Source organism: Lycium barbarum, chromosome 7, assembly GCF_019175385.1.
Source record: "Lycium barbarum isolate Lr01 chromosome 7, ASM1917538v2, whole genome shotgun sequence".
Lineage (NCBI taxonomy): Eukaryota > Viridiplantae > Streptophyta > Magnoliopsida > Solanales > Solanaceae > Lycium > Lycium barbarum.
The window spans coordinates 12,356,469-12,369,971 of record NC_083343.1 but is presented as its reverse complement, the minus strand read 5'-3'; the positions used below and the strand labels follow the sequence as shown (position 1 = coordinate 12,369,971).

Genomic DNA, 13,503 nt, shown 5'->3' with positions numbered 1-13,503 from the left:
CCACATTCTCATATGTTGAATGTCATATTTATATCTACCCTTTTATATGCCTCTATGCACCACTATAAATAGAGGCATAGGGATTCATATTGTACATACTTGAACAACACTTAAAACATATTGGGATGAATAAGAAAGCTCTCACCTCTTGTCTCTCTATCTCTTTATTGTTCTTGCTTCATCTTTTGATATATTGTACTAACTCTTTTAGAATGATTTTACAACATTTCTTTCTTTCTTTTAGAAGGAAGAAATTTAGTAGTACGTACTATTTAACAGAAAAATCAGAATAAAGGCAAAAAAAAAAGAAAAAAAAAAGAAGAAAGAGGTGACACATCACTCTTCTTTTGCCTAGATTTATTATATATATAAATTTGAATTGAACGAGGGAAGGTCCATTGCTTTTACTAATTAATTTAATACAATGTAATTACAATAATTATAAGGGAAGTAATGACAAATAATGCTATTACATGGTGAGTGAGTCTTTATTATATGTGGGAATGAAATTTTAATATTTTATTTTATTTAGTAAAATAGAAAATTAAGAGAAAAAGGTAAAAAAATTGAGAAAAAAATAAATACTAATGGAGGCCGTATAGAGGTGCCACATCACCTTGTTAGAGTTGGATTAAATTTGATGTGTCTCAGTAAGTTCTAACAAATTGACAAGAAAAGTGACCTACCAATTTGGGGTTTAGAAGCAATTGTGATTTGTTCTCAATTGGTTCAAGTTGAAAAGGTTAGCTAGAATATTAACCCAAACCAAAATATTATTTCCAAGAAAAATGTTCTTATTTATCATATTGGAGTTTCGAAGCAATTAATGATTTAATTTGTTTTCAATTAGTTCAACCTTCAACTTGAATGCAAAAGGCATTCTACTCTATTAAGATTAATACAACCTTTTATCTTTTTTGCTTTTTAATAAAATATCCTTGTGACTTCAACAAATAATGAAAACAACTTTCTGAAAAGAAATCAACGTGAAAGATTTTTCACAATCAAGATGGTTTACATCACATTCCAAATAGCATTAACTTGCAATTAAAAACGCTACCCTTTTTCCAAAAAGATGGTTTACAAACGACAAAATAGTTTCAGTGTGTACAATAGAATTATAAGGTAAGAACATCAATGAGACACTAATAGATACCAACGTACCGCAAACAAGAAATCTAGAAAAGAAAAATCTCCACTATAGGAAAAAATCACTTGGATCAGTTTTTTTCCGATAATGATTAATAGTCTGTTTGGTCAAGTTTTTTGGGAAGTCAAATTTTTTAAAATTTTATTTTAAAAAGTTAAAGTATTTGGCTATGTTTTTAGGAAAAAAGTACTTCTGAGTAGTATTCAGCACATAGGCATGAAACTTATGGGTTGGAGATTTTAGTCCAATAAAGTTACTGAGTTCGAAATTAGTAAGTTGTACATATTCAATGTATTTTTACTACAAATATAGGATTTTGGACCAAAGTTATTTGGATCGGCCGAAATCTTAACCGAAGCACTAGCTCTAAACCCTAGTAATAGTAGCAAAAGTAATTTTTCAGAAGTTGAAAAAAGTAGCTTTTTCCAAAAAGCATTTTTAGAGTCTTAACAAAACATAAATTACTGCTTTAATATTAGTAAATTAATTAATCAAACACAAACTGTTATTCTCAAAAAATATCTTTTCAAAAAATATTCTGACAAAAAATTACTTTTTCAAATAAGCAGATTTGCGCTCTAAGATGAGTTGTAAGATGAGCCATTAATTACTTACCTATGACAAAGTTGGTTAAATCAGTTCAAAAAGTGATTCTTTTTTTTACTCCCTCCGTGGTAAATTATCTGCTTTGTTTCGCTTTTATACGTCCTTTAATATAATATTAATTTGAAGGGATTTTTGACTATTGTACCCTTATTTATGTTTTAGGATTTAATCTGTCTTCATTGAATATTAATTTATCTATGTGTCATCACCCTCATAATTGAGGTGTTTATAGTCTTTAAGAATAACTATTAAGGGTAAAACGGTTTTTTTTTTTTGATCTTTTAAAATAATAAATAATTTGAGATAAGTATTTTTAAAAATTACGATAGACAATTTGAGACACAGAGAGTAAGATTTTCCATTAGTTGCTTACCTTACCTTTAGGGCAATTGGCAAGACTATTTAAATCAGTTCAAAAAGTGATATTTTTCTTTTAATAATAAACGTAGCATTATCCCATAATTGAGCAATAGATGAGCCACTAACTGACTTGTACTTTATTTTCACTATATATATTTCTCTGTTAGGCATGCACATGATGAAAAAGACAACCACAGAAATAACAATAATAAAATTTTAGACTAGCCTTTACTTTTTTTGAAGCCTAGGAAGCTCATTTACAAGTGGAGAGCAACTAAAAGCCAAAACGCAAACGTGAAATTGCAAAATTGGAGGATGGTGTGGCAATGTGGGAGTCCGGAACCAAAATGCCCTAAAAAAATATTTTGAACCAAAATATTCTAACAAAAAAAAAAATTACCAAAGTACCCATAGCGCAGTATTTTACTGCGTTATAGAAAAAAATTATTTTTTTTGGTACTTCTATAACGCAGTAAAATACTGCGTTATAGAAGTACCAAAAAAAAAAAATTCTTTCTATAACGCAGTAAAATACTGCGTTATAGAAGTACCAATTTTTTTTTTTGTATAACGCAGTATTTTACTGCGTTATATAAACAGTACAAAAAAAAAATTGGCCAACTTTATTTTTTGCAACACTTAGTGTTATTTTCCATACTTTGACCAATAATTAGTCGTGTGTCAAGATTCTGAAACGTCAATATTTTATATAGAACTTGATATTTTTTTCTGCGTACAATAATGTAGGCCCAATACATCAAGGATACGTAGACGTTCGGATCGTCATTTTAGGGGTTGAAAAGGTGCCCGAAGTAAGTTTTGTTTGAAAAAACTTAGTGTTTTTTCCATACTTTGACCAATGATTAGTCGTGTGTCAAGACTCCGAAACGTCAATATTTTATATAGAACCTGATATTTTTTTCCTACGTACAATAATGTAGGCCCAATACATCAAGGATACGTAGACGTTTGGATCGTCATTTTAGGGGTTGAAAAGGTGCCCGAAGTAAGTTTTGTTTGAAAAAACTTAGTGTTTTTTTCATACTTTAACCAATGATTAGTCGTGTGTCAAGACTCCGAAACGTCAATATTTTATATAGAACCTGATATTTTTTTCTGCGTACAATAATGTAGGCTCAATACATCAAGGATACGTAGACGTTCGGATAGTCATTTTAGGGGTTGAAAAGGTACCCGAAGTAAGTTTTGTTTGGAAACTTTAGGGTGTTTTATTTTATAAGATTTTGATATAAGCGTGTTATTTTTTAATCAAGACATAACTTTATTTTGAATATAAATATAATTCTAAAAAATATAGGGACAAAAACTAGTTGTAAAGTCGTCAAACTTTAGATGGTCATAACTTTGCGTTCGGACGTCCGTTTTATGCGTTTTTTTTTAACTTGAATATTTTTTCGAGATCTACGTGGACAAACCGCCGCAAGGCCCAGCCAATTTTTAAAAAAACACCTTTTATCCCATTCAATTTCAATTTTCCCCCAAATTGGCATGAAATTTTCAGTTTTATTTACTTATAAGATAGTGATACACAATAAATTTCAACGTAAAAATCTTGGGGTAATGTAGCTGTGAATGTCAATTTCACTTCTACGGTTTCAATTTTTGAAAATAAAGCTGACTAATTTTCTCGACACATAAAGTTGACTAAACTAACCTTACAGTCAAACACTAAGTTTTATCAAACAAAACTTACTTCGGGCACCTTTTCAACCCCTAAAATGACGATCCGAACGTGTACGTATCCTTGATGTATTGGGCCTACATTATTGTACGCAGAAAAAAATATCAGGTTCTATATAAAATATTGACGTTTCGGAGTCTTGACACACGACTAATCATTGGTCAAAGTATGGAAAAAACACTAAGTTTTTTCAAACAAAACTTACTTCGGGCACCTTTTCAACCCCTAAAATGACGATCCGAACGTTTACGTATCCTTGATGTATTGAGCCTACATTATTGTACGCAGAAAAAAATATCAGGTTCTATATAAAATATTGACGTTTCGGAATCTTGACACACGACTAATTATTGGTCAAAGTATGGAAAATAACACTAAGTGTTGCAAAAAATAAAGTTGGCCAATTTTTTTTTTGTACTGTTTATATAACGCAGTATTTTACTGCGTTATACAAAAAAAAAATTGGTACTTCTATAACGCAGTATTTTACTGCGTTATAGAAAGAAAAAAAATTTTTGGTACTTCTATAACGCAGTATTTTACTGCGTTATAGAAGTACCAAAAAAAATATTTTTTTTCTATAACGCAGTAAAATACTGCGCTATAGCACTTAACGGCTCCGTCTCCGTTAGTGCTATAGCGCAGTATTTTACTGCGCTATAGGTACTTTGGTAATCTTTTTTTTATTGGGGTATTTTAATTCAAAATATATTTTTTTTGGACATTTTGGTTCCGGACCCGCAATGTGCAATTATCTGTACTATAATTAAAACACCAAAACAAGAAGAGTCAAAATAATAGAATCTCTTCTCTGACTGGCAAATATCTAAGTGGACCCTCACTTTACAGGCAGTGCCACTTACTAGAGAAAAATTGGTGAATGGGCTCTCTGTAAGTCATGAGTTAGGGAAATGATTTGCCTTTAAAATAATTGAACGAATTTATTTTGAGATAAGGGTAAAAAATACAAGCATATCGAAATTATTAGAACTAATTAGCAAAATACACCTTAACTATCAATTGCTCACTTTTCATACCTGATAGTTTAGACAGGATCTCTCACACGTGATAATTTAGGTAGGAAACTAAAAATAAAAAGTGATAATTGAGATGTGTTTTTGACCTTTTACTCATTTATCTTTCTGCATATAGATTAGCTCGCTAAAGAAACTGAAGGACATAATAAATATATCATCTAAGAATACGATGAATGATAAATACTCATTCCTTCTTAATTAGCATTCGAGTCAGAGCTTTAAGAATAAAATCGTCTTTTGGTAAATACTTTACTTCTAAAATAGAACTTTTCAGTACGAATCCGATTAGTTAAGTCCCAAAACAAATAATACATAATAATGACATAAAAGCAACCAATGGTATGGTCTAATCTAGTGGTTAAAGCATGTTGAATAGAAATAGCCCGATCTATGCTGATAAGATGTCACGCATGCTAAATCCGGACGTTTGTGCAAGTTAACCAAAAAATTGTCTAATCCCAAAAATAAAAAACATCCCTTCCTCCGTGATTACTTTTTTTCTTAATTAATTAAAAAGGCAGTATTCCTCCCTTTAAAAGTAATGGCAACTGAAGTCCAATTCTTGTCAAAGTGCAACACTTCTCTCTTTGTCATACTCTGCTTTTTTCCTTCTTTGGCCTTTTTACTTCTCTTTCTTTCTGTGTTTCAACTTCTATTCCAAAACTCAACAATGGTATCTATGGAATCTTCAAAGAGTGAACCACAAAACTTGCCAATATCTGCCAAGAAAAGCCCTACAGCCATGACCAAAAAAGGTGTCTATGTTGCCATCTCTTACATGGCTTGTGCTGGTTAGTCTATTTTCTTCTTCATCTTCTCTTAATTTTACTCTTTCAGAATAAAAAAATGGATTCTTGCATGTTAAAAATGGGCAGCTCGGTGCACAAAACATTCTGTGTTAGCAGAGTCCAGGAAGAGTCGCATCCAAGTGTTGTGACGTAGACTATCCTAAAGTGGTTGCTTTTATGACTTGAACCCGTGACTTACAGGTCAGACGGATAACTTTACGATTGCTCCAAGCCTAAATCAGGCGAAGCCACCATTCCAGTTACGTGTTCGGCGGAACAAGGAGACCAAGTAACTTTGACTTAAAATTTGTATTTGTATTTAAAAAAATTATTTAATATGAATAAATAATTTATTCAGAACTCAATAAGTAAAAGAAATTGCAGTCCAAAATTCATAAACTAAAAATCTTGACTCCACCACTCGTTTGAATTATTCTACAAGTATTATATCTCTAAGGAGAAGAAAAAAAAAAATGAAAATCTTCTGAGACTCAAGAGTAAGAATTCTGCTCCTCTATGTTTAACCAGAACGATTATAATCAGCCTATTTGTGATAGCATATATCTTTTTTGTTTTTGGTTACAAGCAATTGCAATTAGCACATGCACAAAAAAAGAGAGTTGCTATATATAATATAGCTCTAATGTGTGGGTTAGGCACACGTTATGCTTTTGAGCGCCACTGGCCCTCGGGCACAGAGGCGGACCTATATGATAGCGCGCAGTGCACTCCCACCCTTCGGAAAAAATTATGTATATATATGTGTATATACCTTGAGAAATTAGTATATATTTAATTGTGCACTCTAACAAACGAAAATGTCTTTGGGGCACGCTAGTTGCAACTGCTGCTTCCCTTACATGTCACCCCGGATCGAACTCGAATGTCACTTTTAATTATTTTTTGAGCCTATTTTTAGGAAAACAATAAACGTTAAATGAGCTCGCCCAGATTCGAACTTGCATTGTCACATGTTGCACGGCCTTAGCCACCGAGCTATTTCTTTCATTTGCTTCACTATGTTAAATTTTATTTATTACACATATTTGACCTATATACTTGTATTTTCGACACTGCTACGCTATTAGTGACCACTCCGACACAGTATTATCCCTCAGTCGTCATTAAAAAATTAAAAAATTATTGACGTTTATGTTAAAATAATAGTGTCCTCGCCCTAAAATCCTGAGTCCGCCTCTACTCGGGATTTCTCGATTATATGAAAAGAATGATAGAATGATACCTGACAAATTTGTATTCGACATTGTTATCACAACAGGGCGTTCTTTTTTCTGGTATGAGTTTACCAAAATTTGTAAACAAACCAAACCTTTTCTATTTATTGTAATTTAAACATATATGTGAAGTTCCAAACGATAAATCAAGACTGCACCATTGATAGGATGTTTTTGGTGAGCGACTAGGCTGCTATCATCGATGAGGTTTAAAACTAATGTAGGATGTTTATTTATTGAAACTTGCTTTTCTTCTTTTCGTGTTTATAATAAGTAGGGACTGCAATCAAGGGCAGAACCAGGGTTTTAAGTTTATTGGTTCGGATTTTAGTCTTTTTGATCAGTTATTGAGTTATAAATTAATAATTTATTCATATTAAATGAATTTTTTAATACAAATATATATAAGGTTTGAACAAAGCTACTGGATTCTACCAAACCCGCTTCCTACACTCTAGCTTTGCCCCGCCCCTGACTGTGATATGGTACTTAAAATAACTTAGAATTTGATCATCTTATAAGAACCTAATATAATTTCTTTTTATCTTTATTCATTTTTTTGGGCAGTTCTCTTGGTGATATTCAATAAGGCAGCTCTCTCATCTTATGAGTTTCCATGTGCAAATGTGATCACACTTTTTCAGGTAACTACTTTATGTTAGATTTATTTGAGATACTGAATTATCACATGTTTTGTTCTGATTTCTTAGTATGTTGGTTAGGTATCTATCACGTTAATAGTAAGTGTTTACTAAGCAATGGCATAAAAAATATGTTGGCCAGGTATCTATTATGTCAATAAGTATTTAGGGAAAATTGGCATTAAAAAACGTTGTGCACTATTGTTGCATACACCAGCTGTTTTCCGGTGAAAATGGATTTAATCAGAAAATCAGTTAGAGATTTGTTTTTATAGGGTTTGAAGACAAGTGAGATGTATCCAATCCCGAGAACTCTTTTATGAGCCCAGTCCAGAGTGGCATTGATCTCGGATAAAGCTTAGTAAGAAACAAAGATAAAGGAAAGTGATTCAAGAAGCTAAAAATAAGAAAGTAATAATCTTGTGTATATTGCTTGTTCAGTGAAAGAATGGTGTTTACAAGAGCTTGAAGAAGAAGATCCTTTCCTTTTTGATAAGAAATCGATTTGGGGGAAATACCAAATCAATCACAAAAATGCGGAATTAAAGGATAACAAGAAATTGGGATGAGAATTGAAGAAAAGGGGATGAGAAAAGAGGGCTGAAGCAAGACCCAATTAGGATTGGATTTATGGGCAAACTTGGATATATGAAATCCAAACCCTCCCAATTGAATTCAACCTAAGAGAACCTATACTATTTGAAATTCAAGACAAGAGCTAATCAATTGAACCCACAAATGAGCAACTCTTCATGAAAATTAATGGATAATGATTCATAGCCAACAAAGAAATCCACCTATGATAAACTATCACTAAATCTATAGCTAAACAAACTATCTCTCCAAAGGAGTAATCTCAACTCTCAATTCATCATGATCTACCTAACCAAATGAAAGACAAGCTATATATACAAACTAAGTGAAGAAGACTAATAGGCAATTACAATGCTACCTTTCATGAAGTAAGGGCCTTGTTTGGCTAGTCTTCTTAGTGTAGTCTTCAATTCAAGGATTGGCCTACAGTGGCCAAACACACCCCTCCTTGCATAGATGGCCTCCTAATCAACCTTTCATGCATGGCCTTCTTGCAAGCATAACCCTCCTTGCTCAAATTAGCCACTTGCACAAATAGCCCTTTGCGCAAATAGCCCTCCAAGCTATCTTCCAAGTCTTGTGGGCAAGGACCTCGAGCTCTAAATCTCCCAACCAAGCAATCTCCCAAACCTTGTAGGATTTCACCTCTATGATGCTTGTAGAGACTTGGCTCTCATCATTGATCCTCATCAAGTGTGTAGTGTTGAAATACACACTTGAGACCTTTGAAACGCTCCAAATGTGGTGAATAGGCTCCAATGAAGATCATAGACTCTAAGTTGAGCTCCACCACGAATTATAGGCTCTAAAAATGCGCTCGAGCCAATGAGAATCATATCACTTTTACCCTAAGCTAAGTTTATATAAGCCAATATCCAACTTTCTTAACCCTATAGTACGGGTGATGTGACATTACTGTAGCCCCAACGTTTGTATGCAAAGTGGCGCTCTGATCGAGGTTGTTTGATGTGACTCGAGTAAGTAAGAGTGGAAGCTAGCTGGGCGGCACCTGCAGACCTCCCAAGCACCCGGTCATAGGTTTTAACCCCGGATACATCTTTCTCCCAATACAACAGCCATGCAAATAGAGGCAGAGCCAGGATTTTTAGTTTACGTGATCTGAAGTACAATTCTTTTTGCTATCCTAGAGGGGGTGGGATGCGAAAAAAAACCAAAAAAAAAAACCTCTTTTGATGCAAAAGAATTGAAGTAAAGCTACTTGATACAGGTGCAAATCTAACTGATGTACTTCTAACAATAATTTCTTCCATGATCGGCACAAGTTTAAGGCTCTGTACCTTGTAATAGTCTTCTGTGTTATGTTTGCGTGTTTGTTCTTTTAACCTCCTTGAGCCAGAGCCTAGTTATGCTTTCTGGTGAACTTGCTGAACATACATGACTAAGTTATCTATTTCATTGCTTATCAATTTGTCATCATAACACTTCCGTGTTCCAATTTTAAGCATTTTCGACAGCATATGAAGAAATACTCCATTTTTTTCTAGTTCCATCATGGTGATAATCATGTTTGCACTGTTAAAATTTATGTAAATTGAATAGTTGTATATGTCTGTATATGGGGCATTATACTCTTTTTGGCTTGATTGACATACTTGAATCCTATTTAGTCTGGTCATATTATTTTCTTGATCCACGTTGAAGTGCAGTGTTAATTGCTCACTAGACCAAGATACTGCTAAAATCTGAACTGTCATTTAGTTGAACAACACTGCATTTCTACGAGATTTCATAATTTCGGGGTTGTAAGCAAAACATATTGTGATAATAATATGCAGATGCTAAGTTCGAGTTTGATTCTCTATGCTTTGAGGCGCTGGAAAGTTATATTTTTCACAGTTCAGGATTCAAATATTGTGGTTAAGCACACAACAAACCTCGTACCATTTAAGACAGTACTGCATTGCACTCCCGTGGCATTATCATATTTGCTTTACATGGTAAGTATTAAGTCTTCTAGTAGCGTTTCTTCTTAGTTTTTCGGTTGTTTCTTAAGTAAATCTGCAACAATTTTTTTATCCGGCAGCTGGTTTCCATGGAATCCATTCGTGGAATTAGTGTTCCTATGTACACCACTTTGAGACGGACAAGTGTTGTTTTTACAATGATGGCAGAGTATTTTTTGGCACGAAAAAAATATTCATCACATGTTGTTGCATGGTGAGCAATCATTCTAGCTACTGCTTACTTTTTATTTTTACATAAATAATGCAAAGAAATACCTAGTTGCTCCCACCGTACCCAATTTATATGATGCTTTTGGCTTCTCAAGATTCAAACTATACAAACTTCGGCAACATTTTAAAATGTATGTTTTCATCATATTGACATGAGAAGCATTGACACTTATTGTAATTCTTAATAGTTTTTGAGTGTCTAAATTTTAATTTTTAAACGTTGAGATGATCTAATCCAATTTAACTCGAAATAAGTCAAATTGACTCTCGATAAGCAAAAAATGTTACATAAATTGGGATAGAGAAGCATTACTTAGCTGCCAGAATTTGCCAATTCAGTTTTTATTTTATAATATCAGTTAAACCAGTTTCACGTTCAAGTCATTAATATGATCTTTCTTGAATATGGATGTTTTAAGGGGATCAAGGTCAAGGACTCAAGTTTTATACTGTTGGAACATATGAATTGTGGCAAAAAAGAAAAACTACATTATCTTATTTTAGGTTTTATGTCTTTATGAGGTTTTTACATGTAGAACTTTACTATTTTAATTTTGTTGTGTGCTTATGAAACACTTATAAGGGTCTCATCAGTGTAGGAATAATCATGCTTGGTGCATTCGTTGCTGGTGCTCGGGACCTGTCATTTGACTACTACAGCTATACCATTGTTTTCGTCTCGAACATAACTACAGCAATATACCTGGCTTGTATATGTAGCATTGGTATATATCTTTATTCTTTTTGGGCTTAATTTCTTCTCAGATGCCTTTTCTTGAGTTTCATCAACGAGTTTTTGATATATTCTGAAATCTCTAATTTAGGAGAATCGAGTGGCCTTAACAGCTTCGGCCTGATGTGGTGTAATGGTAAGAAAACGATATACTATATTGACTGTGTCTATAGCGGCTTGATTTAATAATGTGAAAAACTCTGCAGGTATAATATGTACTCCGATTTTGCTACTTTGGACAGCATACAGAGGCGATTTAGAAGCTACAAGAAATTTTCCATACTTGTATACCCCCGGCTTTCAGGTGTTTTATTTTATATAATTCTATTTCAAATTGTTCTGCTGGTTATTGTCTTCTTTCACTAAACTTTGACATAGGTTCTTCAAGCTGTAGTCGCCTTTTTCCATTCGTAATTTTTCTTGATAAAATGACTATTGACTAATAAGCTGACCCAAAATTGACACTCCGAATGCCATGAAATGCTTTACTTATATTAACAACATGTCCCTATTATGCTTTTTTGCTTTAATTTCTGTTGTTTCTTCTCGCTGTCTCCCCCTTTTTATCTTGACAAAGTGAATAAGTCCTGCATATGCAATTATGGTGCTCTCACCTTGTTTACTGGTGATACTTGTCTTCAAAATGGTAGAATAAGAGCAAATAGTTAGAGAAAAAGAACAAACACAGATATAGTTAGAGCGTTAGTGGAATTCTGGCGCTAAGAATTAGCTATATTTATGTAAATAAATGGTTATTGAATTATTTAACCTTTAAATAAAGGTAATTTTTTGGAGTACCAACTAGCTGATTAGTTCTATAGAGGAGCTCATTTGGTATCCTCGAAGGCAGAAAATCACATGGAGAGAAGTTTGGTAGTTAACTTTCAAGAGGAGTTGAAATCACATGATGCTCTATCTGCTCGTAACTTTCAAGAGGGGTTTCCGTGCCTTTATTCCTTTGAGATTCGTTCAAAATAACAAATTATGAACATATCTCAGTTTGACCGCTTAATTTTGGAATGCAGTATGTTTCGAGTTGAACTATTTCAGTACATACTACAAGTCTTTTGCTGTAGAACGTTTCCATATCAGTTCATTCTCCATACCTTTTTGAGTATAAATCTATTATTCGGAGCATCGTTGGAAATATTCCTAACAAATCTACATGACCTTTTTTTCCTACAAGATGCTACAAGTAATAAGACAATTTAATTTCCCAAAAACAGGAACTAATGCATCCCAATTCAGGTTATAACTCAAGTATGGGTATTTTTCATTTGTTTAAGGTCTGGGGAAGCGTCACACTCCAAAAGGGTGTGATGTAGGCAATTTACCCTGGCACAAGCACCTAAACACCTCCGGTCCGAAATCAACCTTTGTGAATAACAATAACTACGCCTCAATCCCGTGAACGTTGAGGTCAGCTATATGAATCCTCACTTGATCATATCGTTCAAAAGCAACCTTTGTGATATGACTATTCTTGTTATTCACTAGACATAGTTCTGCCTTTCTTTCTGCTCATTTTTATTTTTATTTTTTTGACTAAGTCGCATTTATTGATCTTAATATTCAAAGTGAGACTCCTTAACTCTATAATTATTTTTTAAAATTATCTTTATCTGTTAATTTCTTACATCTTTGCAGGCTGTGATTTTTCTGTCGTGTGCTCTGGCTTTCTTATTGAACTATTCCGTATTCCTAAATACAACTATCAATTCTGCACTAACACAGACAGTCTGCGGAAATCTTAAGGTGTGTTATATGTTTCTCCAATCTATTATGAGGATTTTGCATGAACATCAATTGTGGAACTTTTTACGATTCACTAGAGTAGCAGCAGCATTTTACTGTTAGCCAGTGGTGCATTTGATATATGTACCATCTTATCGTTTTTATGAATGACTTGTTTCATGTATATGTGCTCTTTTCTAACGACTAATGACTTTCATGTAGGACTTGTTTACTGTTGGGTTTGGCTGGATAGTTTTCAGAGAACTTCCATTTGATCTGGTTAGTACACAACATACATTTCAACATTTATTATTAGTTTCTACAATTACTGATACATATTACCATTTTGTCAATGACAGTTGAATATTGTTGGCCAATTTCTTAGCTTTCTGGGATCTTGTCTGTATGCTTACTGTAAACTCAAAGGCATTTAGCTGCCTAAATGATGTATCATCATCTTGGTGGAATTATAGCTATAGATCCATAATATATTCAATATTTTCTCTATATCTTGGTGGAAATACCTCAATTTGCATGAAGAATGTGTGGAAATTTCCAGTTGCAGATGGTTTGAGAATACCAAAGGACTTTACCAAATTTTGGGAGTTTATTGAACAAAATAATTATTCAACAAAAAATTTAGAACAGTTATTAAAACAAAACAGTGGAATGCAAAATGACTTACTCCCTCCGTTTCATAATAAGTGGTGGTTTTAGTTTATGCATAC

The 13,503-nt window shown here is 33.3% G+C and overlaps 1 protein-coding gene across 3 annotated transcripts; it reads left to right on the top strand.

Moving 5' to 3' along the window:
• The first annotated feature begins 5,405 nt into the window (after positions 1-5,405).
• Positions 5,406-13,298, top strand: LOC132603145 (UDP-N-acetylglucosamine transporter UGNT1-like). 3 transcript variants are annotated; one of them, XM_060316064.1, is made up of 10 exons: positions 5,406-5,646; positions 7,446-7,522; positions 9,910-10,071; positions 10,158-10,291; positions 10,903-11,033; positions 11,133-11,177; positions 11,248-11,345; positions 12,689-12,796; positions 12,998-13,054; positions 13,135-13,298. In XM_060316064.1, the coding sequence occupies exons 1-10, from the start codon at positions 5,526-5,528 to the stop codon at positions 13,207-13,209; spliced, it is 1,008 nt and encodes a 335-aa protein (XP_060172047.1). In that variant the 5' UTR covers positions 5,406-5,525; the 3' UTR covers positions 13,210-13,298. The 3 variants fall into 3 exon arrangements, with proteins under 3 accessions (XP_060172047.1, XP_060172048.1, XP_060172049.1); XM_060316066.1 differs by lacking the exon at positions 5,406-5,646 and adding an exon at positions 5,676-5,932; XM_060316065.1 differs by lacking the exons at positions 12,689-12,796; positions 12,998-13,054; positions 13,135-13,298 and adding an exon at positions 12,328-12,644.
• The last annotated feature ends 205 nt before the right edge of the window (positions 13,299-13,503 follow it).

Excerpts from the sequence above, each read along its gene's own strand:
- LOC132603145 (XM_060316064.1), top strand. The coding sequence starts at position 5,526 with ATGGTATCTATGGAATCTTCAAAGAGTGAACCACAAAACTTGCCAATA. Across the intron at positions 5,647-7,445 it reads CTCTTACATGGCTTGTGCTG|TTCTCTTGGTGATATTCAAT; the intron begins GTTAGTCTATTT and ends TTTTTTGGGCAG. Across the intron at positions 10,292-10,902 it reads TCATCACATGTTGTTGCATG|TGTAGGAATAATCATGCTTG; the intron begins GTGAGCAATCAT and ends GGGTCTCATCAG.